The sequence below is a fragment of the Diabrotica undecimpunctata genome, chromosome 2 (assembly GCF_040954645.1).
Source record: "Diabrotica undecimpunctata isolate CICGRU chromosome 2, icDiaUnde3, whole genome shotgun sequence".
Classification (NCBI taxonomy): Eukaryota; Metazoa; Arthropoda; class Insecta; order Coleoptera; family Chrysomelidae; genus Diabrotica; species Diabrotica undecimpunctata.
This window is the reverse complement of record NC_092804.1, coordinates 139,952,704-139,978,417: the sequence shown is the minus strand read 5'-3', so window position 1 is coordinate 139,978,417 and position 25,714 is coordinate 139,952,704. Positions and strand designations below refer to the sequence as shown.

General features: G+C 32.3%; 1 protein-coding gene across 1 annotated transcript; it reads right to left on the bottom strand.

Annotated features, from left to right (window-relative positions):
* Positions 1-20,011, bottom strand: LOC140434949 (transmembrane reductase CYB561D2-like). Its single transcript, XM_072523591.1, has 4 exons — positions 19,476-20,011; positions 15,890-16,010; positions 6,383-6,581; positions 1-711 (listed from the first exon to the last, which is right to left on the bottom strand). Exons 1-4 carry the CDS (start codon positions 19,526-19,528, stop codon positions 347-349), a joined length of 738 nt encoding a protein of 245 aa, XP_072379692.1. The 5' UTR covers positions 19,529-20,011; the 3' UTR covers positions 1-346.
* Positions 20,012-25,714: the final 5,703 nt, after the last annotated feature.

Below are 25,714 nucleotides of genomic sequence, written 5' to 3'. Positions count from 1 at the left end.
TTCTATCTTACATATTAAATGTGTATTACAAATTTCATTCAGTTGATCTCACGAGAGGTAGATATTATACCTCACACTTGATGAGGGCATATTTGGAAGTAAAGAAAGGTCCGTTAAAAAAACGTAATCTTGTAAACATAAACAATTTCTGCAATATTTCTAAATTAAATTTCCACAATTATGTTTTTTCTTCTAATCTTTGCATTTTATATTATCAACAAATAATACTTCTTTTCACTGCCATTTAGTAGAAATATTGGATATTTAAATACTATTTTTCAAACATTTCTGCAAGGTTTCCTTTCCTTATTCAGCTTAAAATATAAACCCTTAACTAAGAAATCATTTAAACAACATTTTCTTCCGAAGATGGCGGTGTAGAAGAAGGTGGACTCTGATTTCCTTTTAATACTGCTTTATATTGATTATACAATGAAACTATGGCTCCATTAAGTGGCCAAATTGAAACCAATATCGTTAAAATTAGCGCTGCCCATCTCGATTCCGCACCATTAAAGTACATAAACCATACAGTAAAGTAACCAAAACAAAGACTCATTATACCAATTCCGTATCCCAGAAGTCCTGAAATATTGTGAATGAATTTGAATGTGACATTGCGTATAGAAATGATCCTTCCAGCTTCTGTGGGATAATTTACGGCTAAACCAAGTACGCATGATATTATTAATATTATCATGGATATTAAACCTAAAATCAAAATATATAATTAGTTAACCATTAACTATTCCAATACCGCAATTTAATAAATAAATATTGCAATAAAGATATTGTAATTTAATAAATGGATAAATTATTTTACAATTAGTATAGACAAATTTAGATAAGAAAATTAGTTGTGTATACGGGTTGACTAATGTATAGAACCCAGTCTTTCCATGAAACAATCATCGATTTTTCGTGAAAATCCTATGCAGGTTATTATTTATATATTATATATATCCAGAGAAGGTACAAGAAGTTATAACATGTTACAGTGATCGTACTTGTAAAATACCGTCATGTTGAAGTGGACGGGAGAACTTTCCGAGCTCCGTTTTTTAGAATGGAATCTCGGAAAAATAAATTAATTTTTTCCATAAAAAAAAGTTATTGAATTTTACTATTATTCCGTAAGAAATATTTAAATTTTAAAAAATAATGTACATTATTCAGATAAATATATAATATTAATTATAAATGGATACTTCAAATGTGTTTATTCAAGTTAAATTGTGAGATAACTTATTTTTTAAGTTTTTACACTTTGAATAAATAGTTTTAAAATAACTTTTTAAACAAATATTTTTGTATTTTAGAAGATAAATTAATAATAATTAATATATAATTATATAAATAATATATATTAATTAACGACATTAAAATATTTCTTCTGAAATAATAGTAAAATTCAACTCTTTTATGGAAAATACCTTACAGAAATGTTCAAAACGAAAATGAAGAATCCAAACCAGCTCCGCCCTATATAATAGCTGACGAAAAGACCGAAATATCTCAAAACACGTAAAATAAGAAATCTATAAAGTAAAAAATCTAAAATCACCAGGAGAAGAACAAATAACAAATGAGCTCTTAAAGTATGGATGTGATTACTTTGTACAACAACTTTAACTTTTCATACAAAAAATTATAACCACCAACAGAATCCCAGACAAATGGAGGAGATCGATCATTCTGATATTATTCTTTAAGAAAGGAGAAAAGAAAAACCCTAATACAGGGTGACAATTGGCATTAGGACGACTTTGAACTAAATGGTACACAAGAAATTTGCAAGAAAATACTATTTTATTACCATCAAAATAACGCTTATATTATGCCATTTACAATCTAATAAAGTATGGGATTTACGAAACTGGTACAGCTTGTGTCCGCCTTCATGAAGATACCAAGAAGTTTCGAATAGAATGTGGAATTAGACAGGGTGATACTATCTCGCCTAAATTGTTTACAGTTTTGAATATATGTTCAAGCAAATGGAACGAGAGGATAACATGGGAATTAATATAAATGGTGAAGATCTGAACCACCTAAGATTTGCCGATGACATCGTTTTAATATCTGATAGAGCTGATAAAGCTACAAAAATTCTGCACACGCTCTACAAAGTGTCAAAAACAATTAGTCTTAAAATTAACACCTCAAAGACAAAATTTATGACCAACCTTGTAGTCAGCGGTAAAATTCTGATTGAGAGCTATAGCATCGATCAAGTAATAGCTTACAAATATCTAGGGCATGAGATTCGCTTAGGCCGAGATAATCAGACAACTAAAATACAAAGAAGGATAGGTCTTACATGGGCTGCCTTTGGTAGATTGAATAACATTTTCAAGTCTGTTATCCCAGTTTGTTTAAAAAGAAAGGTTTTTAACCAGTGCGTTTTACCGGTTCTTACATATGATGCAGAAACACTGACTCTGAGAAAAAGAACAATAGATAAAATAAGAGTTACACAACGCGCTATGGAAAGATCAATATTAGGTATTACGATCAGAGATAAAGTACCAAACCTAGAAATAAAAAGAAGAACAGGAGACACAGATGCAGTTGAAAAAATAGCCATGGCTAAATGGGCTTGGGCCGGACATGTTGTCAGATTAACGGATGATAGATGGACCAGAAAGATTCTGGAATGGCAACCAAGGCAAGAGGCATATCGAAGCAGAGGACGACCACCGACTAGAGGGAGGGATGATATCAAGCGCATCACCACAAACTGGATGCAATAAGCACAAGATAGAAATAGGTGAAAAATTTTACGGGAGGCTTACGTTCAGCAGTGGACAAATATAGGCTAATTAATGAAAGTATGGAAAATATTGATATCAGGATGGTGACCATCACGTTGAATGTAGTTTTTGATCCTCTTTATAAAATCCTCCATAACACGCTTTAACATCGCTCGATCAATAGTTTTCTAGCTAGTTTTAGTTTTAATTTTACGACTCTTTAAATACCCCCATAGAAAAAATCACAAATTGACAGGTCTAAAGACCTTGGAGGCCACGGCAAATCTCTAAAACGTGAAATGAGTTGTTCTGGGAACAAGTTGCGGAGAATATTAAATTTATTGAAGCATGGGTAGTATGTGCTATGGCACCATCCTGCTGAAACCACACATTCCTTGGATTTATCCCTTTTCAGCGTAGTTCTGGAACCAAAAAATTTTGGATCATGTCAACGTAGCGAAAAAAATTAACGGTGACGGTATGGCCAGCATCTTCGAAAAAATATGGCCCAATATTGTCAATCGGACCAATGACACTGTCCTTTTCCACAGTCACTGTAACTTTTTGAGAATATAAAGGGCGCTCATGGAGATTTCGTGGGTTTTTAGGAGTTTAGTACCTGTAATTCTGTTTATTAACGGTTACGTCCAAATGGAAATGAGAATTCGTCGCTCATTAGAAGATGCTGGCCTAAGTTATCCTCCAAAAGAACTTGCATTCTCGTAACGAAATCCTCACGTTGTTCAACATCTCTTTCCATTAATTTCTGGACAATCTGCAATTTGTAGGGGTGAGGTTTTAAGTCTTTATGCAAGATTTTTCTAAACGATTCCCGATTATTGTTTAGATTAATTGCATGTTTTCGGGCGGACCGTTTAGAGCTTCTGACGACGGTATCTCTCATTCACTGTATGTTTACAGGAGTTCTTACTGTTCTATTCGGACCTTGTTGCTTTTTTTTCATGACACTGCCTGTTGTTCTAAAATTCTTTATCCTTCTTAAGATTGTGTTGCGAGATGTAACCGCTCCACGCCTACCAATATTAAAGTGAGTGCGAAAAAGCTCCTGCGTAGTGATCACTGACTCTTGATTTTGGATAAACGTATCGTATGCAAACGTGCGATCTTCATCCACTGCTCCATGTTTACTGAAATAACACACTACTACAGAGATAGTAACGCTGCGCTTGTTCCTCGCTCATCCTCTTAACTTTGTACTATGCGTTTTAAAATCATCCGGCTTTTAACAACAAATTAACAACAATAATAATAGCTACAAAAATAAATGAACATTCATAATCTGCTGGATAATAATAAATATATTATCTGCTTCTGGGTAAGTTTCTGTTTAACTTATCACTCAAATCCATCTCGTACAAACCTCCACGTTGGTAAACCTATGGTTCTATATTCGCTGGATCAGTAATACGAGCACTTTTCAGATTACGTACTCTGATTTACCGATTAACGAATGCTGATTGTACAGGGTGTACTTGATTGGAAGTGTGTGCCATATCCAAGCTCTGGTCGGTTCCTGTGGGACCCTTAAGTCGCACGCCAGTGTAGTTACTAGCCTTTCAGGTCTTGAACTCCTTAAGACTACACATCATTTCAGCTTTAGTTTCAGAATTAGCGTAGTTTCTCAAACATTCGAAAATGAGTGAGTATTTTTCCCACTCACTCAGCTAATTCCACTCCATCAGTCGAGATGGTTATTTGTGTACTCCGGCAAGAAGAATACCAAGATTTTTGGACCAAAAGATTATGCACGGATGCAGTTTTAATAATAAGGCAGTTAGGAGAGAAGCTGCGAGAATACAATAAATCAGCATATATTTGCCTGATAGATTTACAGAAGACGTTTGATAGAGTAAGAATCAGAGACGTGATACATTCATTACATGAAAGGAAAATACCACTAGATTGAGTATCAACTATTGAGGATGTCTATATAAAGACAACATAGTGATGGTAGAATCTGAACGAAAACATTCGCAACCTATAAAGTATGAAACAGGCATTAGACAAGGAGATTCGTTAAGTCCATTATTATTTAATTGAAAAATGAATAAAATAATAAAGTAAAAAAAAGAAAAATTTTAATAGTTAGTTATTCTTTGCATACTTGATGGTGAATGGGTATCTTCATAGCGGTTTTCTAGTTCAAGTTTTTTTTGTTCTTAGAAATCAACTGTTGAAGTAGGCAGCATCACTTCGTAAAGCCGCCATTAAGCAAACAGCATTTTGTGGTCCTGCTTAATGGCCGTCGTAATAGCTTCAACTTTTCTGAGATAAATGGAACTAAAATATTTCCCATCAGATGCTGTTGATTTGAATTTACTGTGATATGTCTATTCTTCATTTTTTTATTCTTCTGTCAATGTCATCAATGAAAAGTCCATCGTTGAAACCGATTAGTGACCATACTTTCTAGTTTTTTAGTTTCTCTGCCAATATTTCTTGTACATCATCTCAATTTGTCGAAAATTTTTTTAGAAGCTTCTTCGATTCTACTCAATATTTTCGGATTTATTATCGGTCTCTTTAGAAACTTTATCAATTTTGCAGGAAATATTTTCGGAACATATTTAATCATTTCTAAAGTTTCTTTTATTGTTCACAAATTTCTCGTTCGTATTTCTAGAAGTTTGAAATTGGAATATCTCTGGGTCGCACAATAAGGCAAAAACACCAAAAACCGCTTAAAAATGTTTTTTTTTTCTATATTTAATTAATTGATGATTAGTAAATTTACATAGACCTACCTTCTAGGCAATTGAAACTGGAATATTAGAGCCTTTTGTCCCCTACAAAGCTAACGGTAGTCTTTATTATCTTTATTATTGTTAAAGGTGGGTATAATAATTTCTCTCATGGCTAACGACAGTAATAGAATTAAGAAAATGGATGAAAATAAAATCCAATATTTAAACCGAAAATCGGTTTTGATCAGCCACGAAAACTAGAAAATTCAAGTTTTTTTTTTTTAAAATACAAGAAAATGGATTCTTATGTACTCTTTCAAATAAACATTGATTAGTTATCAAGAGTCTAACTAAAGATCCTGAAATTAAATTAACTGCGTAAATAATGGCCACAAAGGACACCACCTAGTATTTTATGTTTTAAAATTGAACGTCGTTGTTTAAGGAATAAATGTACACGTTGATTCACGCAAGTCTAGTAATAAGCTTTATTTGTAATGGAATACCCTGTATATTTTGATATTTTTAAAAGCTCCTTAACGACCTGACCTCAACGAACTACAGGGTGAAATTTTGAAATTATACAGTGTGGAAACAACTTATGGAGTAAAAATTTTTGTGTCCTTATTTTTAGAAAATTATGAAAAACACTGGGACACGTCAACTGTTAAATTTAAATGTACTCTTTTTAAATATAAATTTAAATGTACCCCGTAATTCATACAAGTCTAGCATAGTCCAATATCTTTATTTTTATTGGAACACGTGTATATTTTTATGTTTTTAAGATATTCTTAAGAATTAGTATTAATAACTTTTAAAATCCGACGATAAGAATATTGAGCATAACAGAAGATCATATCAGAAGTCAAAAACGTGACTTGTCGAATCAAAAACGTTTTAACTTCAAAAATTTATACTAACCAGTAATTCCGTGTGCTGTATAAAGATGATATCCTGGCTGTATATAAACAAAGACCAAAATGTTTCCAATTATTGTGATTATAGTAGCAAACGTAATAAGATAACCATGAATAGCATACTTGGCTTTTCTGCTTAAGTTTTTGCTCCAGATGTCATCACCGACAAACATCATGATGGCTTCCGCCATGAGGGGTAAATACTAAAACAAGCAATTTATATAGCTAGAGGTAAATTAAAATAAGCAATATATCAATAAAATTGTTAAAAACTTATAAATAAACGAAATCTATCGAAGTTTATTGAAGGACGATAACAGATTGAAATAAAATGTGACTTCAAATATCTACCTAAATTCTAGAAGATGTTATCTCAGTATACTCTATTCATTGAACCAAGTAACAACTATATATTAGTAAATTCATGTTGTTTATATATGTATATTATATATATATATATATATATATATATATATATATATATATATATAATATATAATAAACTTCATATACGGAAAGTTTGACGAATTGTGCTCCTTTATTGGGACGGCTTTTTAGGGAATATTCGGCGTCTCAATTCACCAGTCGTAGCAAAGCTTTTACTGAAATAATTTGTAAATCTTTTACACAGTTTAAAAAGAGGGCCAGAAAGACAGAAGTCGTTTTCATCCAAGGCTACCCAAATATGTAGCAGAGAAGTTAAAATAGTAGGACACATTCGCTGGCTTTCCCTGTATTTTTGTTTGTATCTACCCGACTGTCTTAAGACGTAGGGCATACAGAAATAACGTTATAACAGTCTATCGGTACCAATTCATACACGGAAACTTTGACGAATTGTGCTCCTTTCGCCGTTTATTTACACATTCGGCGTCTCAATTTATCAAAGCCGTAGCAATGCTCTCGCTGAAATTTGTAAATCTATTACACATATATCTTTATATACAGTGTGGAAACCACTTATGGAATAAAGTTGTTTGTGTCCTTATTTTAGAAAATAATAAAAAACATTGAGAAATCTTAACCTTTAAATTTAAATGTGCGCTTTTTAAACATAAATTTGAACGTACAGGGTGATCCACGCAAGTCTGGCATAGTCCATAATCTGTATTTTAAATGAAACACCCTGCATATTTTTATGTTTTTAAAAGCTCATTAATAACCTGATCTCAACGACCTATATCATGTAGGGTCAATTATGAATAATATAAGGTGAAATTTTGAAATTAAGTATAATTTTCTTCAAGACAATTAATTCATAGAATACCAGATGTAATTGATTGGATTAAATTAAAATAAATGCTCAAAATGTTTTCCACCTTGTTTTTTGGCAATAATACAGTCTCCTATAAAACTAGTCCCGAACTTTGTTTAAAGTTTGAGGTGAGATATTCCGTATTTCTGTAGTTATCCTTTCTTTGAGGTCTAATGCTAAACAGAAAAAAATCCAAAGGCGTAAGATCTGGCGACCTAACTGACCACTCAATAGTATGCCTTCGTCCAATCCATTTATTGAAGAAGATTTCATTTAAGTAATTTCTCGCCATTAAAGCATAATGGGGTATTGCACCATCCTGCTGGAACCAGACAGTTTCATGTGGTAGGGTCGGATCTATTGGATTGGGATATAAGTTAGCTAACTGAGAAAGAACATCGTCTCTTCTCATGCTTAAATATTTTTCCGCTGTCAAATTACCATCTACAAATATAGGACCAATAATATGATCCCCTATAATACCTGCCCAAACATAACTTTTGAGAATACTGAGCGTGTGTCTTACGCATAAAATGAGGATTCTCCGTTGACCAATATCTACAGTTTTGTCGGTTTACCTCTCCGTTCAATGTAAATGTTGATTCATCAGAAAAAAGAATTGTGCCAAGAGCTATTTTATTTGTGTTAATTTTATACATCATTCTTTCGCAGAAATCTATTTTACGATCTGGATCGTCTTCTGTTAGCTCCTGCACAAAACTCAATTTATATGGATAAAGTTTTTCTTCATGGAGACACCTTAGGACATTTGTGTAACTCACATTATTTTGACGTGCAATTTGACGTGAACTTGACGTTGGATTATCTGCGCCACTTAACAAAATATCCACTTTCACCTCATCTCCAATGAAGTTCGGTTTTCTTTTTAATGGTTTGACATGTCCAAGTTCTCTGAATTGTGCATAAATTTTAGACACAGTACCTTGTGCAATATTAGGCAACTGAGGATACCTGTGATTAAATCAGTTTGCTACTTCACCTTGACTTCTACAATTCTCCCCGCAACCGATCATCATTAAAATCTCAATTCGGTGGGTCTCGGTTAAATATTTCATTTTTATTTCTGCAAGAAATTAGCTTTTAATTAGGAATTTATTATTTTAATGTAAAATGTCAACACACCAACAACTGATTGATAACAATCCGTATTATTTACCGATTTAGTTTAATTAGCAGACTATCTAAACAGTTTTTACCTATTCATGACAAAAAATATTAACACGGTTACTAAACAGAAATTTTCTCCAATATACTGACACTTAGAGTAGAAGTGTATTGTCTGTATTTAGCTAATTTAAAATAATACCATAACACGTGATAAATTATTCATTTCAAAATTTCACCTTGTATTATTCATTATAAACCGTACATGCTATAGTTCGTTGAAATCAGGTTCTTAAGAATCTTTTAAAAACATAAAAATATACAGGGTGTTTCATTAAAAATAAGGATTATTGACTATGCCAGACTTGCGTGGATCATCATGTACATTTAAATTTAAAAGTTAACGTGTCCCAGAGTTTTTTCTTATTTTCTATAATAAGGACAAAAACAATTTTATTCCATAAGTGGTTTCCACACTGTATATAAATCTCGTGGCACGATGTTTGTCCAAGCTAATGACAACCACTAAACTGATTGCAATAAAATTGTGTGAAAGCGTATTAATTGGTCCAACTGAGATAGGTAATTTTTTATCTTGATGAATGACCTTTATTTTTTTAAATTATAAATTCAAAATGTTTTATACGACTTCACCTCTACAGTTTCAGTTAATTTTATCCGTTTGTTAAAAGTCATTTTATGGTAATTTATAACTATATATAAAATATTATAAAATGAAATTTAATAAACGTCATTTTATGTTTTTATAACTTTTTGATAATAACTCAAGAACGATGGAATTGATTTGGCATGTTTTGGTTTTAAAATATTTATTTCTATAAGTCCCAGGAAGTTCTAATAGGTGAGAAAATATGATGAAATTATAAGGAGAATAGTAGTGGCAAGGTTTTTATTTTCCCATAATTATACTTTATACAAAATTTTTTATACTACCCTACCTCTACTACAGTGGTAGTTCATGGTATCAAAAATAGTATATCATTTTTCAAAGTAAAAACGTTGCACGTCACAATTTATATAAAGTGACGTCACTTGTATTTAAAATTTTGAGAACATCAACCTTAGAGTTAAAGTTTTCCTAACACAGCTAATAATACGACACCACACGGAACTGCTCCATCTTTCACAGGCGTCAACATGGTATAATAATCAGAAAAATGTAATCATGATTATATTGAGAATTTTAGAAAATTATATTCATTAAATAACTAAAACATTCGTTATTATTAATAATATAAATTTTATGAAATAACTGTTTAAGTTTAATAGTCCAGTAATAAGTCGACAAAATAATAAGTTTAATAAATAGATTAGACAATCGTACGCCAGTGATAAGGGAATACTTCAAATGTCAATGACAGTTCTGCGTTTGGCAAAATTGTTTAAAGTGTTGCCGCTTTTTTAGAGTAAGAATTTTGTTTATCTTTTGATTTCTTACACAATTTGATCACAATATATTAATAAATTATTAATTTTCGAAACCAAATTCAGATTTTTGCTTTAATATGTGCCTTCTAAGAATTGCAAGGCAAAACAGACGTTGATAAAGATGTTATTGAGACATGGGGAATCTAAAAATTGCATTCCACAACATATCTCCTCAACTAAGCAGAAATCCTTAACGAATTGGTTTCTTGTACTCGTACAGAGTATATCGGAATAAAAGGAAAAAGACAGTTAAGATTTGATTTCACGTACAGTGCGTCTGTGTATCCGCGTTATACGTATTTCGCCCTAATAGGGTTCATCAGAGAAGAACTATTCACAGTCGCTCTGAACGTGAATAGCCGTCTCTGATTAATTTTTTGTGCCTCTCATCTCCGTTAACTTTCGAACGAAGTAATCCTTAGGTTCATTTTCCAACACTGAATGTTTTGTATTGAAGTGGCGTTTCAATAGCAAAGGTTTCATGCACTGGTTAGAAAAAATTTCCGAACAGATTACAGATTGGAGCCTTGGCTCGTCATTTGCATTCGTGAATGTAAATCCCATATTAATGTATTCATGATCATATTTCGTAACCGCCACTTTCAGTTTTTTGAAAGAACTCTTTTTGTCATCACCCTGTAAAGGCCCCGACTATGAAGTGGAGCTCGATGGACTGGGATTTTCAGATGTTCTGTTGTCTCTTCTAAGCCACTTATCCATTTTTTTATGCAAAAATTAGCAGGAATCAGTAACGGTAAATTACTCGTTTCGACAAAACCAATCACAACGACTGACGGCCACGAGCAAACTGATGACGTGAATGGACGTGAATCAAGGGCGGTGACAATTTGTCGTGATTCCAGTGTTGCCAACCATGAACAAGACATTACGGGCTTGTGGTTTCAAACTCACAGCGTTGCCATAAATTCTTCGTTTCTTCTAGTTTATAGAGTACCACCTTTAAATGTTTTGCGTACCACCAGTGGTAAGCGTGCCACAGTTTTGTTACGGCTGATTTACACTGTTACTTCGTTTTATTTTCAGTGGTAATTTTTAAGTTACGTTTTAAATATTGGTGACAATATTTAAAAAAAAATTAGCTGTGTAATCAATGTACATGGTACGTGATGTTTTTAATTTATCTTTACTTTCAATTCTTAACTGAAAGTCTCTATATTTGTATACTTTACAATTAATTATACTATTTTTAAATTCTACTGGTTATTAGTTGTTATCTTACAAGCCATTATATTGAAATTCCTATACAAAAACAAAACGACTAATGAGTTTTAAACACGTTAAAAGAACTTTGTAGATATATTACAGTTCAACTGTAACTTCAATGAATTTAAGGCTATAAGAGCAATATTGAACTAACCCCAAAATTATCATATTTATAGCGGCGTTTTGTATTTTGTTTTTTTAAGAAAAACTTATTTAATAAATAATACTTTTATTATTTTTTGATATTTTTAGTACAAAATGTGGTTCATTAATGTTGTTACAAAAACGTAATAATATTTGTAAAACGGCTTTGATAATGATGGCCAAAATCACAGACTTAATTTTAGAAAAAAAATAACTCCAGATTACGGCTAATAAGCCCGGCAAACAATAAAGCATACCCGAAGAAGCAAGATTTTTGTAGATTTGTTCAACTTTTGATTTGATTAAAGTACTTATATTTTAGGTGCTTGAGTCACTAATAATAATAAGGCTGAATATTTTCTTGATTTGAGTCATCACCATCATAGTCATTAACATATTGATAGATGTGTTGTGGTTTATCATTGAGCTTTAGTAGCTAAGATAGGTTAATTAATAATCTTTCTCCATTGGCATCGATTAACTGGTATGTATGCCGCCTCAATACAGTGTGGCGCACCGAAAACGAAACAGAGGCATTTACTGGCAGATGATTCCTTTTTTGAAAAAACGCTCGGACCCGTCGATTTTGTTTTCGAGGGGGACACAAAATTGGCATAAAATCACTTTAACATTTGTAGCCCCTTAAGCGGGGGTGGCATCATCCCTAAAATCTTAAATGAAAAGGGGGATCGAATGATCCATTATTTGAAAGGTCTTTCAACTCCCTTTATAATGATGTAAAATTCATGTATTCAATTCAGTAGTTTTGGAGATTTATTGATTTAAAGTTTAAAGTAGACTTTAATAGGTACATCAAATTAGTTTGTACTTCTTTCAGAAGAAATTTGAGTAAAAGCATTTTCTTGATAAGTAAATGCTTTTATTTACTACGCCCATGGTTTATTAATAATAAAAATAGCAATTGAAGTGTCCTTTGTGACAAAAAAAGTTGTTTCTTGAAGAAAGATAAGTAGAGAATGCCACGTACTTATTTTAAATAGGAAATAGTACATTAGTTTGCGATTGATTTGACCAATCTTTGTTGTTAAAATATCATTTATTGCTTTATACATAAATTAACCATGGTATATTCCACGGCAGAAAGGGTTGAAATTATTGAAATATTTTTCGGAAATAATCAGTGCGCTAATAGAACAGCACAAATTTTTAATGAGCGACATGAGAACAATAATGTGCACCGAAAATATGTTCTAGAACTTGTAGCTAAATTTCGGGAAACTGGATCAGTCGCCAATAAAAAACGTAATATTGAAAATCCTATAAGGAACGAAGCAATAGAAGTGGGGGTTTTAGGGCAAGTTATTGTAGATCCTACATTAAGTACCCGCAAATTGCAAACTTCGTGTAGTGTTAGTCGACGTACTGTCCAACGGATTCTAAAGGCCCATAATTTTCATCCGTATAAAATTCACCTTGTACAAGAACTTAATGAAGACGATTTTGATAAGCGATTAGAATTTTGTGAAGTTATGAGTGAACGAATTACAAACGATGAACAATTTTTATTTAACATTTGCTTTTCCGACGAATGTTCCTTTTTTTTAAATGGCGAAGTAAATCGTCATAATTGTCGATATTGGTCGGACTCTAATCCCAGAATTTACCATGAGGTACACACACAGCAGCCACAAAAATTAAATGTTTGGGCTGGCATTTTTGGCGATCATTTGGTTGGTCCTTTTTTCTTACCTGGAAATTTGACTGGTGAAATGTATTTGGAATTACTGCAAAATGCCATAGATCCTGCGCTAAAAGATATAATTGAAAATCAGAATGATGGTCCATACGTTGAGAATATGTTGATGTTCCAACAGGATGGTGCCCTACCACATTACGCATTAAGAGTTCGGCATTATTTAGATTAGACCTTTCCAGGTCAATGGATTGGTAGAAGAGGTGCCGTTGAATGGCCCCCAAGATCGCCAGATTTATCACCTTTGGATTTCTTTTTGTGGGGTTACTTAAAAAGCAAAATCTATGCTACTCAGCCAACATCCTTAGAAGATTTACGACAAAGAATTGTGAATGAGTGCCATCAAATTACTCCTCAAATATTGCAAAATGTCCGGCAACGTTTTCAGCAAAATCTTTATTATTGCATGGAAAGTAATGGTGGTAATTTTCAACATTTACTCAGCTGACAGGTCAGTTCATTCTTTATTTTTTAACAACTTTGCTGCTATGTATTGATCTCCTCTTACGATGATGTATTTAAACTTTAAATCAATAAATCTCCAAAACTACTAAATTGAAGTACGTGAATTTTACATCATTGTAAAGGGAGTTGAAAGACCTTTTAAATGATGGATCATTCTACCCCCCTTTCCATTTAAAATTTTAGGGATGGTGCCACCCCCGCTTAGGGGGCTGCAAATGTTAATGTGATTATATGCCAATTTTGTTTCCCCCTCGATAAAAAAATCGACGGGTCCAAGCGTTTTTTTTAAAAAGGAATCATCTGCCAGTAAATGCATCTGTTTCGTTTTCGGTGCGCCACCCTGTATACTGTTTGTTGAGAAGCTTTTTTGTAATGTCTGTCCATCGCTGTGGAGATCTTGATCATCACAGATCATTTTTTTACATTGAGACGAAACGAAAGTGTTCTACGATTATATTCCTATCCACGCTGTCTTCATATATTTCAAAAAAGGATATGATTAATTAAATCGACAAAAATTACTGAATTTATTAAAAGATCTAAAAATACCGAGCAAATTAATAAAACTAGTTAAAATGACTTATCAGTAATGTAAGTATGAAGATCAACTACAACGGAAAACTGTCAGACAGTTTCGAAACCAAACAAGGTTTAAGGCAAGGATACTTTGTCTGAAATCCTGTTTAATCTGTGTCTAGAATAGGTACTAAGAGATAGCATTTTAAACAGAACAGGGACTTTAAGAACAAAGAGCTATCAGAAAAATTTAACCTAGTCATTAATGAAAATAAATTAAAGTACATAAAATTTACAGTACCTTAAACAGGATTAAGAGACCCGGTAATCTTCAAAATCAACGAGAATGCAAATAACGCCTTGAATTAGAACAAGTGGAGAATTTCACTTACCTGGGAACTAATATAAACGAGAGCGGAAAAGATGACTGTGGGCTAGAGGCAGGAATACAAAAATAAAATGTTAAGTCAGGAGTTTTACACAAAATTATTACATCTAAAAATATACCGAGACGAGCTAAAATATATATATATATATATATATATATATATATATATATATATATATATATATATATATACAAAACATTTTTAAGGCCGACAGTCCTCTATGTTAGCCAAACATGGGTGCTTAACCAAACACAAGAAGAGAGAATAAATATATGGGAAAGAAAAATATTAAGAAAAATTTTTGGAGGGGTTAAAGAGAGGGAGGTATATAGAAGAAGAACCAATGCCGATATCATGAGTCTTTTTAAAGAGCCTGCTATATCAGAAGTTGTAAAAGCTTTAAGATTTAGTTGGTTGGGACATTTAGAAATAATGAAAGAAGAAATAATACCAAAAATGTTAATAAATACAGAAATGGGTGACAAAAGAAGAGTAGGTCGACCAAGAAAGAGATGGTTAGATGAAGCAGAAAAGGATATTAAACAGAAAGAAATAAGAAATTGGAGAAGAAAAACCAAGGGCCATAAGCAATGGAAAGCAAAATTGTCAAGCTATGTGCCTAAAACGATTGCATTAGCAGTATATAAATACCCTCAGCTTCATTTTCTAATTCTATTTCAAAGATTGTTTTAACGTACATTCAATGATATCTGTAAAGATGGTTATTGATTTTACCTCTGTCATTTCCTTCCAAGATATGATTAAGGTAATGTTTATGCCCTTTGTATATATACCTTCCACTCGCAATGTTTGTATCAATAATCGTTCAGTATTTTGTAATACTTATTTTGTTATTATCAATAATTTCAGTTTGTGGTTTGATTTTTCTTCATAAATACTTGGATTTTGAAACAAATATTCTTTATGATTCATTATGGTGATCATATTTATCTTTATCTCTTATACTCAGAACAATCATTTTTAGTCATTGTCATTCAAATATTATATACTATTAATTGTCAACAGTTGTTTTCTTACACTAACCATATATTTTTGTTTTTCCAACTTACTCTACGTTTATCTATTTATCAAGAAATAACAAATATCAGGAGCACAACATTTGCAAAAAAGATATACCGCTAATTGAATATCCGAATCGGATATTCAATCAACGGATATACTTGAAGTTTTATACCATTAACCAAACAAAATTATAGAAAATAAACTTACCCCAAAGGTGCATAAAATGACATGATAGGAAAACCATCCACCCAAATATTGAAACGGAACCCAACAGCAATAGAGAAACAAAGATGCTGTTAAAAACCTCACTGCATAATTGATCATAAATCTAAAACAAAAACAACATTTACAATAGTATGACTACTGTAAAAATTTTTGTATAATGAACTAGAAAATTTAACAGTGGTAACAATGAGTAATAATTTACTGATAAAAACCACAGAACCAGCGTCGTTTCAAATATGTTATTAAAAGTTTATATTATTTTAGTTAAAACTACATCTCTAGTCAGTACTAAAAAAAATAAATAAATCTTATTTTGTCAGATGTCGGAATAGACATAACCTCGTCCTTTTTCAAGAAGATTAAATAGAAGACTTTCTAAACATGTCTCAAAAATATGTAATAAGTCACTATTTAAGGGGTCCTTAATATCTTCTATATTCTTGTGCTATTCCAGAATTAAAACAAAACACTATTGCCACCTTCGCAGACGACACAACTATTGATGACACAGAGGAAGAGGCAAATCAAATTAAACGAAACCAAGTCGACTCATATTAACTTTACAAATAAACTAATTCAAAATTTACCATTTAGAATAAATGATATCATAGTTTCTTACGCAATGTCCAAAAATTTTAGCTCAAACATTAACTTTTTGTGGCACTTTTGTGACACTGTAAGTCAGTATAGTACTGGCTACATATATACAAATTTTATTGACCCTGCATATTTAAAGTGCATTTAATTTTAACAGAGGATTTTATATTGCCAGATGTAGGTACATTTAGATGAGTTAGGTATTTGGATAACTATGCATAAAGTTAAAATATTAGCCGATTAACAATATTTGTAATTATATCCATCCTTATTCAGAAATGCTCATTTTATCTTAATAATTAATTTAAAATAAAAATCTGAAAATTATTTTATCGCTTTGATTTTTATCACCAGTTAATCATTTGTTGATTATAAACTCTATTTTGACACTTGTTCACCATTTCGATGCGTAAAAACAAGTTGTACAATATATATATATATATATATATATATATATATATATATATATATATATATATATATATATATATACATCTAGCGGTTAATGTAAGCTCCGTTCTAAAACGGTATTATACTAACTCCAGTAGAATATACACCGTGTATTTTATTATCTAAGTAGCGCTTTATGTAGACTCCGACCAACACGTAGGATTAAGTGGACTCCACAAAAGGATAAACCATTTTTGGGATCCGTATTTACGATATTGCATATCCTTCTAAACTCCTGCGATGTTGCCAATAATTGTATTAGTAGTAGATTTTCAAATTTTACAGCAGATACATTCTGGAACTTGAAATTTATTTAAATATCCATCAATTTAATCATGGAGGAATTTAAGGACTATTTGGCTAATTTATGTAGTTAAATATAAATTGTTAACCGCCATATACCTTTATTTTACTTTTTAGTTTTAATAAGCAAGGCGGTAATTTATATTACTTTTATATATTTTCAAACATAAGAAAGTGTGTATTATAAACTTGGAAAAGCGAAAATTTCCGTTTTTATTAATTAGTATTTTTTATTAAAATGCATTGGCACTAAAACATTTAGTACATAAATGTACGTATATCAAATAGAGTAATCGTGTAACAGTTTCTGAAATTAGAAGCCCCTTCGGTAAGATTATAAAGTTTGTTACCACAAAAAATCTACTAGCATGCACAGAGATGAGAGAGACCTACACAGAAGAAGATTTATTTTTAGCGAATGACAGGGCCATTTATGTAGCCAACCATTGGAAATACAAAATTTAAAGCTGTTGGTATTCCGGACACGGAAAGTAAAGTAAGTACAAAAAGAGGTGAAAGTAAAATGAAAAAAAAAAACTAAAATACTTATATAATATGTAGACCTGAAAGTACGCCGGAGGGTTTGAAATAAGAATTTACCTAATATAAAACAGATCTGAAAGAGAATAAAAAACAGATCAAAGAATTAATAGAGATTAAGTACATCCTTAAGTAACATATCTCAAATCCGCCTGCAGTTTTTTTGGGTAGATCGAGTAGCTCAACAGAACTGTTGCCGGTTCCAAGCCCAAATAAAGGAGGAGGGGGCCTACAGCCAGTTTAGCACCCTACTAATAGACTTTAAAACCATACAGCTCATAGAAACAGAATTATGCGTCGGGACAGGAATGATTTCATTACGACGACTAACGGGAGAAAGAGGACAACGAATTTGTGGTAAACGAGAAATACACTTTGCATCGGTGCTTTGAACGTAAAGTCTCTACAAGAGAGCAGAAAATTACAAAAGAGCTTGTAGAAAAAAAAATATATGTATATATTTTTTATCATACATTTATTATTCCGGTATTTCATTAGACCTTACCTATCATAAATATGTAAAGCATAGATATTGAAGCACGAATATAACCCTGAGATAAGAGAAATAAATAGTGTGATAAAATCATAATTGCATCATTTAAATAAGTTTAATTAATTAATTAATTAGCTAATTAATTGCTTGGCGTACCTCTGACTTTTAATATCACATTAATATATATATATATATATATATATATATATATATATATATATATATATATATATATATATATATATATATATATTTATATATATATACATATAGATATATATATTTATAGATATATATATATATATATGTCATTTTATTGTAAAATAACAAGAAAAACAGTTATAAGGCCCAAAAGAAAATTTGTTCAAAAAGTTTTAGTTATTATAAAGTAAATGCGGTCTGCGTTTCTTTCCAATATGTCGCATATTTAAAATCCTTTTTAAATGGACACAGTGTATAACGCCATATACAAATTTGAAGAAATACACAGCAAAAATTGGTAGAAATGATCAAAAACAAGTCACCAGTAAAACATAGAAGGATAGCAGGTAGACCGAGATGATAGTTTCTGTGTACGTCTTCACACCAGTGGTTGTTTAGAAAAAAAAACAGAAACAGAAAAGTAATATATGAAACAATTACAAAATACTGATATGTTTTGTATTCACTTGTAAGCAAATGAATTAATGAAAAAGAAAAGTACTTTAAATATGTGTAAAGCATTTAATTCCTAGCTGGGCGCTTTCGGCTTTCAAAGCCATTTGCAGAGCTATGGTCAATTTTTAAAAAATATCTCTACAAGAGAGGAATACTATTGTTCAAAAATAAGAAACAGTTTTCATCAGAATTTAAAAAACTTTAAAAAGTTTTTAAAAAGTTATTAAACAGCACAAAAAACACATTAAAAGGTTTGGTTAGAGAAGGGTGCAGGCACCATCCATCTGGAGAGAGCTAAGACGTCTCTGTCTGCATGTCGCAAAATTTTTTAATTTTAACAAATCTTTTTTTTTCTTTTGTTTTTAACGATGAGGTCTCCCACTTATTCACTTAGTCTCCCAGGTATTTTTTAAAATTTAACCACAGCTCTGAAGCTGACTTTTCAATAATTTTAATAATATATAAAAAAACCGCAAATATATACACATTTAAATGTAAACTGAAGAAATTTTACGCATTTTTACTTACCGGATTGAAGTTCTTTTTATCTCATCCATATCGGATTTTTTACACTTGTTCATGAAAGAAAAACTAACTGCAGTTTATTCACTAGGTTTTCTTTTAATGAATACCACATCTAAAACCACAATTTTACTTAAAGAATTTGTTCGGAAATTACCGATACTATGAAATTAATTACTAAACTGATCACGATGTTGGGTTTACCCGTTTACATATGCATAGGATTTACCAAACGCAAGTTATTGCACCATTTATATGTTTACTTGTAATATTTATAAACTAAATCATATCTCTAGTTAGTTGATTGATTATTTACAATATTTTAAAATAAAAATTATATTTTCAAGTTTGCCAAAATACACTGATCAACAATTGAAGTGGATATTAGAAAAATATTTATGTTACGTGCGACAAAGTTCGAGATAAATAAAAGCCAAATGTGTTAAATAAAATCTTATTTAATATTATAAACTTTAATTTTTAATTAACGTGCCAACTAAAATTGTAATTTCTACTGTAATTATGTATTCTGTTCTCATGTTTTGTTTCTCGCCAAAGTCGGGCCGAGTCTGGCGAAAATCGCATGAACGCTAAACTGTGGGGCACCCAAGGGGGGGGGGGGATTAGGGGTTAAACCCCCCTCCTCCGAGAGCATATAAAGTTAAAAATATGTAAAGAATAGTAGGAAAATGTAACTTGTCTTTCACACACAATACAAAAAATCCAAAACGTTAATTGAATAATTAAATTACCACGTTAAATATGTAGAACACAATAATTATTGTATAAATACACAATAATATTACACAATAATTAATAATATTTTTCATTATATTTAGATATAGATACCTAATATTAGGCTTATGACAATAGAAAAGAGACATCTCTATGAGAGAAGAGAGCATTTGACAACAGCTATAAAAAAAGAAGAAAGGGAAAGATCAATGGAACGGTGGCAAAAAGAAGGGAACAACAAGGAAATGTTGCCCAGTGGACCAAGATGCTGATCCCGAGCCTACGGGACTGGGTAGATTGTCTGTTTTAGGGCGTATCTTCATAGGTTCAGAAAGACAGATGCGGATAAATGTCTATACTGTGAATATTCCGACATTGTTACTCACACAATGCAGGAGTGTAATAAATGTACATTGGAGAGAAACAGAATGTATAAAGAAATAGGTATGAACCATGTGACTGTAAGAGAGATCATCGTGAAGATGACAGGAAATACGGAGAGATGGAATAGTGTTCTCAATTACATCCAAGCAGTCTTTAAAAAGAAAGAAGAAGAAGAGACAGCAACCGGGCCAACGACAGAAATAAGATCTAATTACTATTTTTATGGGAATAAGCCGCAATTGAAGGTTAAAATAAGTTTATTGACGTTTGAATCTTTGATCTTTGATCTTGCACTGATAACTTGTTTACACTCCAACAATTAATAGAAAAAAGAATAGCAGTTGGTACTAAAGTACATTTAGACTTCATTGACCTAGAAAAGGCGTACGATACAGTTTCAAGACTTAAATTGTGGCAAGCTTTACAACAACTCGACATTAGCCCATACCTTTTAGGAATAATCACAGAAGAATACAGGGATAATACTACTTACCTAAAAATCGAAAATAGACTATCAGAGCCAATAAAAGTAACTAAAGGACTAAAGCAAGGATGCGGTATGTCACCCTTACTGTTTAATTTATATATTGAGGCAGCCGTCCAAAATTGAAGAAAACCACTGCCAGTGAATGGAAATCCCCATAGGAAATGACGTACTGTTCTCCCTGAACTTTTGCGGATGACCAAGTAGTCCTAGCTAAAGATTCTTATGATCTAGAATTTATAATAAAGGGTCTATACAGAGAATATGTAGAATGGGGGTTACAAGTCAGCATAAAGAAAACAGAATATTTAGTTATCAATCCAGGTGCAAGGTTTGAAGTGTTGATTAACGAGGACGTGGAAATCAAACAAGTGGAAAAATTTAAATATTTAGATAGAAGAACGGTTTGGGAGAAACCGAAATTAAACACCGAATTATTCAGGGATGTAAAATTGTAGGATGTCTGAACTTCTTATAGTGGGATCGCAACATTTCGAAAAGGAACAAAAAAGAATAGGGCAAACCATGGTTGATTCAGTTCTTTGTTATGGCTCTGAAGTATGGACAATTAGTGCAGACCTGAAGACAAGATTGTTGGCAGTTGAAATGGGTTATTTGAGAAGAAGTACTAGAACATCAAGGCAGGAAAGAAAGACCAACGAATCTATAAGAAATAACATGAATGCTACAGAAACGGTCATTGACAGAATAGAAAGAAGAGGTTCAAAATGGTTTGTATACCTATTGAGAATGCCTGACGAACGTTGGCCCCAAAAACTTCACAAATGCCCCTGGAAGAAGAAAAAGAGGTAGAACTCGACGCTCATGGAATGAAGAAATTAGAAGAGCGATGTAATCAAGAGGTTTGGAGAGGAGCATGCCTTAGACCAGGAGGATTGACGAAGAAGAACGGGAATACGGCGATAGCCGTATATTCAGAACAATAGATAAGATCTAGATAAGAGAAGGGAGTGTTCCAAAAATGTCGTCAACCTTACAGCGGCCACCCCACTTTCGGAGTACGGTGCGTGCGGCAGTCAAATGCGCACAAGTAAGAGAGGGTGGTTTTAGTTGGTAGGCAGGATAATTAGATACCTGAATATTTGGCACTGCTATCTTTAGTACTTTAAATTAAACTAAAACACAAATTTTAGGGACTCAAAATGGAGGTAGCATAAAAAAAATTTCAAAGCCCCCACCTCAGACAAATTCTGGGTGTGCCACTGACGCTAAATAAGCAGGATTTACATGGGACGATTCAAATGCAAAGCCGGACCGCTTAGAGCGTGACCCGGCGAGGCCGAGCCGTTTTGAGTAGTTTTACCATCGAGTTAGAATCTAGATAGATTCTAGTTAGATTCTAACTTGATGAGTTTTACGTACCGCCAATTGGAACGTTTTCTGCCACGCCGATTATGCCATGTTTCAGTCGAGTTCCGTGTTTCAACCAGATGAGTCATATTGTGCAATATATTGCCTTTATATAGTTTTAAGTGTTTATGGTTTATTGTTTTGTCACAAAAAAATAATAAGTATTGATACAGAAAATATTAATTATTTCGATTCAAGAAGGACCTCCGTCGTGGGATCAATCGAACAAAAAATACATGGAAAGAAATATTGCCCTATGTCTATGGAAAGAAGTACCACCTGAATTCAACACAACAGGTAAGTACTTACACATTTCTACACATAATTTTTGAATATTTGATATTCATTTATTAAGAACAGTTGTTATTTTCATGAGTAACAAAAATATAATCTACTCTAAAATTGATAATTTAAAAATATTGCTCGAATGCCTGCCGTGTTGTCCGTGCACGTTTTGTAAAACGTATTCTGACAGATGAACCCTGCTGTTCAGTTTCACTGTAATTGGATGAAAGTTCCGTCCTTCCGTCCTTCGATAACAATGTTATGAAACACGTACATACGCTTTACAATTTCGTCAGCTAAACCATGGGTTCTTTTAATTGGTTTTTGGAGTAACCTCCATTTGGTAGCCAAAATATCAAACAAGCTTTCCACTACACTTCTAGCTCTTAACAAACGTTCATTGAACGTTCGGTTTAAGTCGTCCAATTTCCTTCACGTGCAAGGTCTCATAAGCCAAGAAGTCAAAGGATAAGCTTTATCTCACAAAGACTCACTTGTTAAACATTGACAAAGTATACTTTTGGAAAATATCCCACCGTCAGATTGTTTTCCGTATGCACTAACTTCAATCGAAATAAATTTGTATTGTGCATCAGCAAGTGCTCGCAGAACGATTGAATAGTATCCTTTATAATTATAGTACATTCTTCCTGATTTAGCAGGGCGTTTTACAGGAATATGTTTTCCATCTATATTCAAACAAATGAGCCACTTGACAATAATTATGTAATACAATTGTCATCAGTCCAATATTTACAATAATTACTTTTTTAACAATATTATTTTTCATTTGTTGCAGATATTGTAGCAAAGGAAAAATAGAAACATTTGAGGGACAGTTTCCGAAGTGAATTAAAAAAAGAAGACAAACCGAAATGTGGGGACGTCCAAGGCGACTCACCATGTAAAACTCAATGAATTGGTTCCAAAACATATTACTTTTAAGAGGAACCCTATCTTTGAGAGATGTGGAAAGAAACTTAAAAAGTGATTGCTCGTATTTCACTCAAAATGAGCCTTAGCGTTAAAAAGAGTCTATTGGTGGAGGGAGGATGAGTTGTCCACAACCGCCAACTGATGTCTCCATGTCTTCCTGCAACTTCAACTTCTTTAATTTCAAATATAGGTATAAAGCGCAAACACATTGCAGCAGAAGAAGGACAAAGGTTGCATATCGAAAAAGAAAAACTGGACATTATGAAATCAATGGCAAAAAAAGAAGACGAGAAAGATTACGACTACAATTATTTTATGATAGATGAGCCTCAAAGACCCCATTGATCCCACAAAGGCTTTATAGATATATAAAATCATGGAAATTGTAATAAAGGAAATTGAGAAAAACTGTACCGATTTTTATCAATACAATTTTTCAAATCATATTACTACGTAGTTTTAAAAAAACATATTTTACACCCCTTTACACTTGTAGATAAAGAAAAATGCAAGGTTAAAAGTGGTTAAAATTTAAATAGTTACCATTAGCCTTTCTTCACATGGAGTAGCTCTTCTGCAGTTCGTGTTTCTTTTGTGGTTTTCTGGACAAATGGATTCCAGTATATAATCAAATTTAGGGGTACTCATTCTAAAATATCACCAAAATTTTTCTCGTATAGAGTTACGAACAGTTTCGTGATCTGTATTGATATTGTGAGTCCAGCATCGCCTTCGTTTTCCCACTCATTCGTCATTAAGTGAGAAACTATCGAGTAACATCATCTTCATCAAAGTTGATGACGTTATTATTGCACTGAATAATTTTAACTGACAATGAGACTGATTTAACTTGAACTGAGAGAAAGGTCCAAGACTACAAGGCTGGAAAACCAATTGATTTCAAATGCAAGCAGATTTCGCTCAATCCAGCGTCATATCTCTTTGACGTGTTGATGCCGTGAATAAAAAACTTTATTTATAGACTGTGTTAAGTTTTTTTATAAAAGAATCAAAAAAATACTTCTCAATAAAATAAAAAAATTATGTAAAATCATTGAGAAATTCAAAAAAAGTCATAATAATAAAATTGTTTTATTGTTAAGTTTATAAACAATTTAATACATTGTAGGGCCGTCTCCTGCTCTTCATAATGCTGTTATTTTGTTTGTTTCATTAATTAAAATTACTAAGTCAGTGGGTCCAATATAACATGCCCCCAGACACAAATTGATCCGCTTCCAAAAAGAATAGTTGAACCCATTAAATGTTTATTATATCGTTGTTCTCTTTCTCTCTAGAGTCTACCGTCGGACTTATATAAACAGAATCTTGATTCGATAGAAAATAGGCAATGTCTCTAGTCTTGAAAGCCCCGTTGACTGTGATTCATCAATCATGGGTGTGAAGCGCGTCCTCCTGTTCCCAAATGACATGCATACAACCGTATTCTAATAGGTTAACAAGAAATCACCCTTCCAGTAGCTTGCCTGAAGAAGCTATTAATCATTGGCGCTATGAATGTCCTGTTTCTTCTTGGTGTAAGGACTATGAAGCAATCTTGAGTTTAAGTTGTGGCTCTTATAAGATCCTCCCTAAATAGCGATTCCATGATTCCTTGTGTGGCTAACAATACTCTGAGACACATTCAGTCACATAGCTATAACCACGTGAAACAAACCTTCCTGTTTGTAACGCAATAGCTGTTTAAGTTGCACAATCTCTAATCTATGCCGATGATGCAGTACTAATTGCTGATAACGAAGATAACCTACAAAGGCAGCTCCACACCTTCAATATCACAGCAAACAAACTTAATATGAGAATATCGGAAGAAAAAACTAAAGGTATAGTGATCAGTAAAGAGCCGCGTAGATGCAAACTAGAAATAGCCGGCAAAATTGTAGAACAAGTAATGAAATTCAATTACCTAGGAGTAGAGATCACTAGTGACCGGGATATAAGGATATATTGGAACAATAGTAATAAAGTCTTTAAAACTTATTCTATAATATATCTTAAACCAGATATTTATTGACTGAAAAGTAAAAAA

Bases quoted from the DNA above. Each gene is read 5' to 3' on its own strand.
- LOC140434949 (XM_072523591.1), bottom strand. From the start codon at position 19,528: ATGAACAAGTGTAAAAAATCCGATATGGATGAGATAAAAAGAACTTCA. The intron at 6,582-15,889 runs GTAAGTTTATTT...TGCTTGTTTTAG, and splicing joins TCATTTTATGCACCTTTGGG to TATTTACCCCTCATGGCGGA. The intron at 712-6,382 runs GTTAGTATAAAT...TTTTGATTTTAG, and splicing joins TACAGCACACGGAATTACTG to GTTTAATATCCATGATAATA.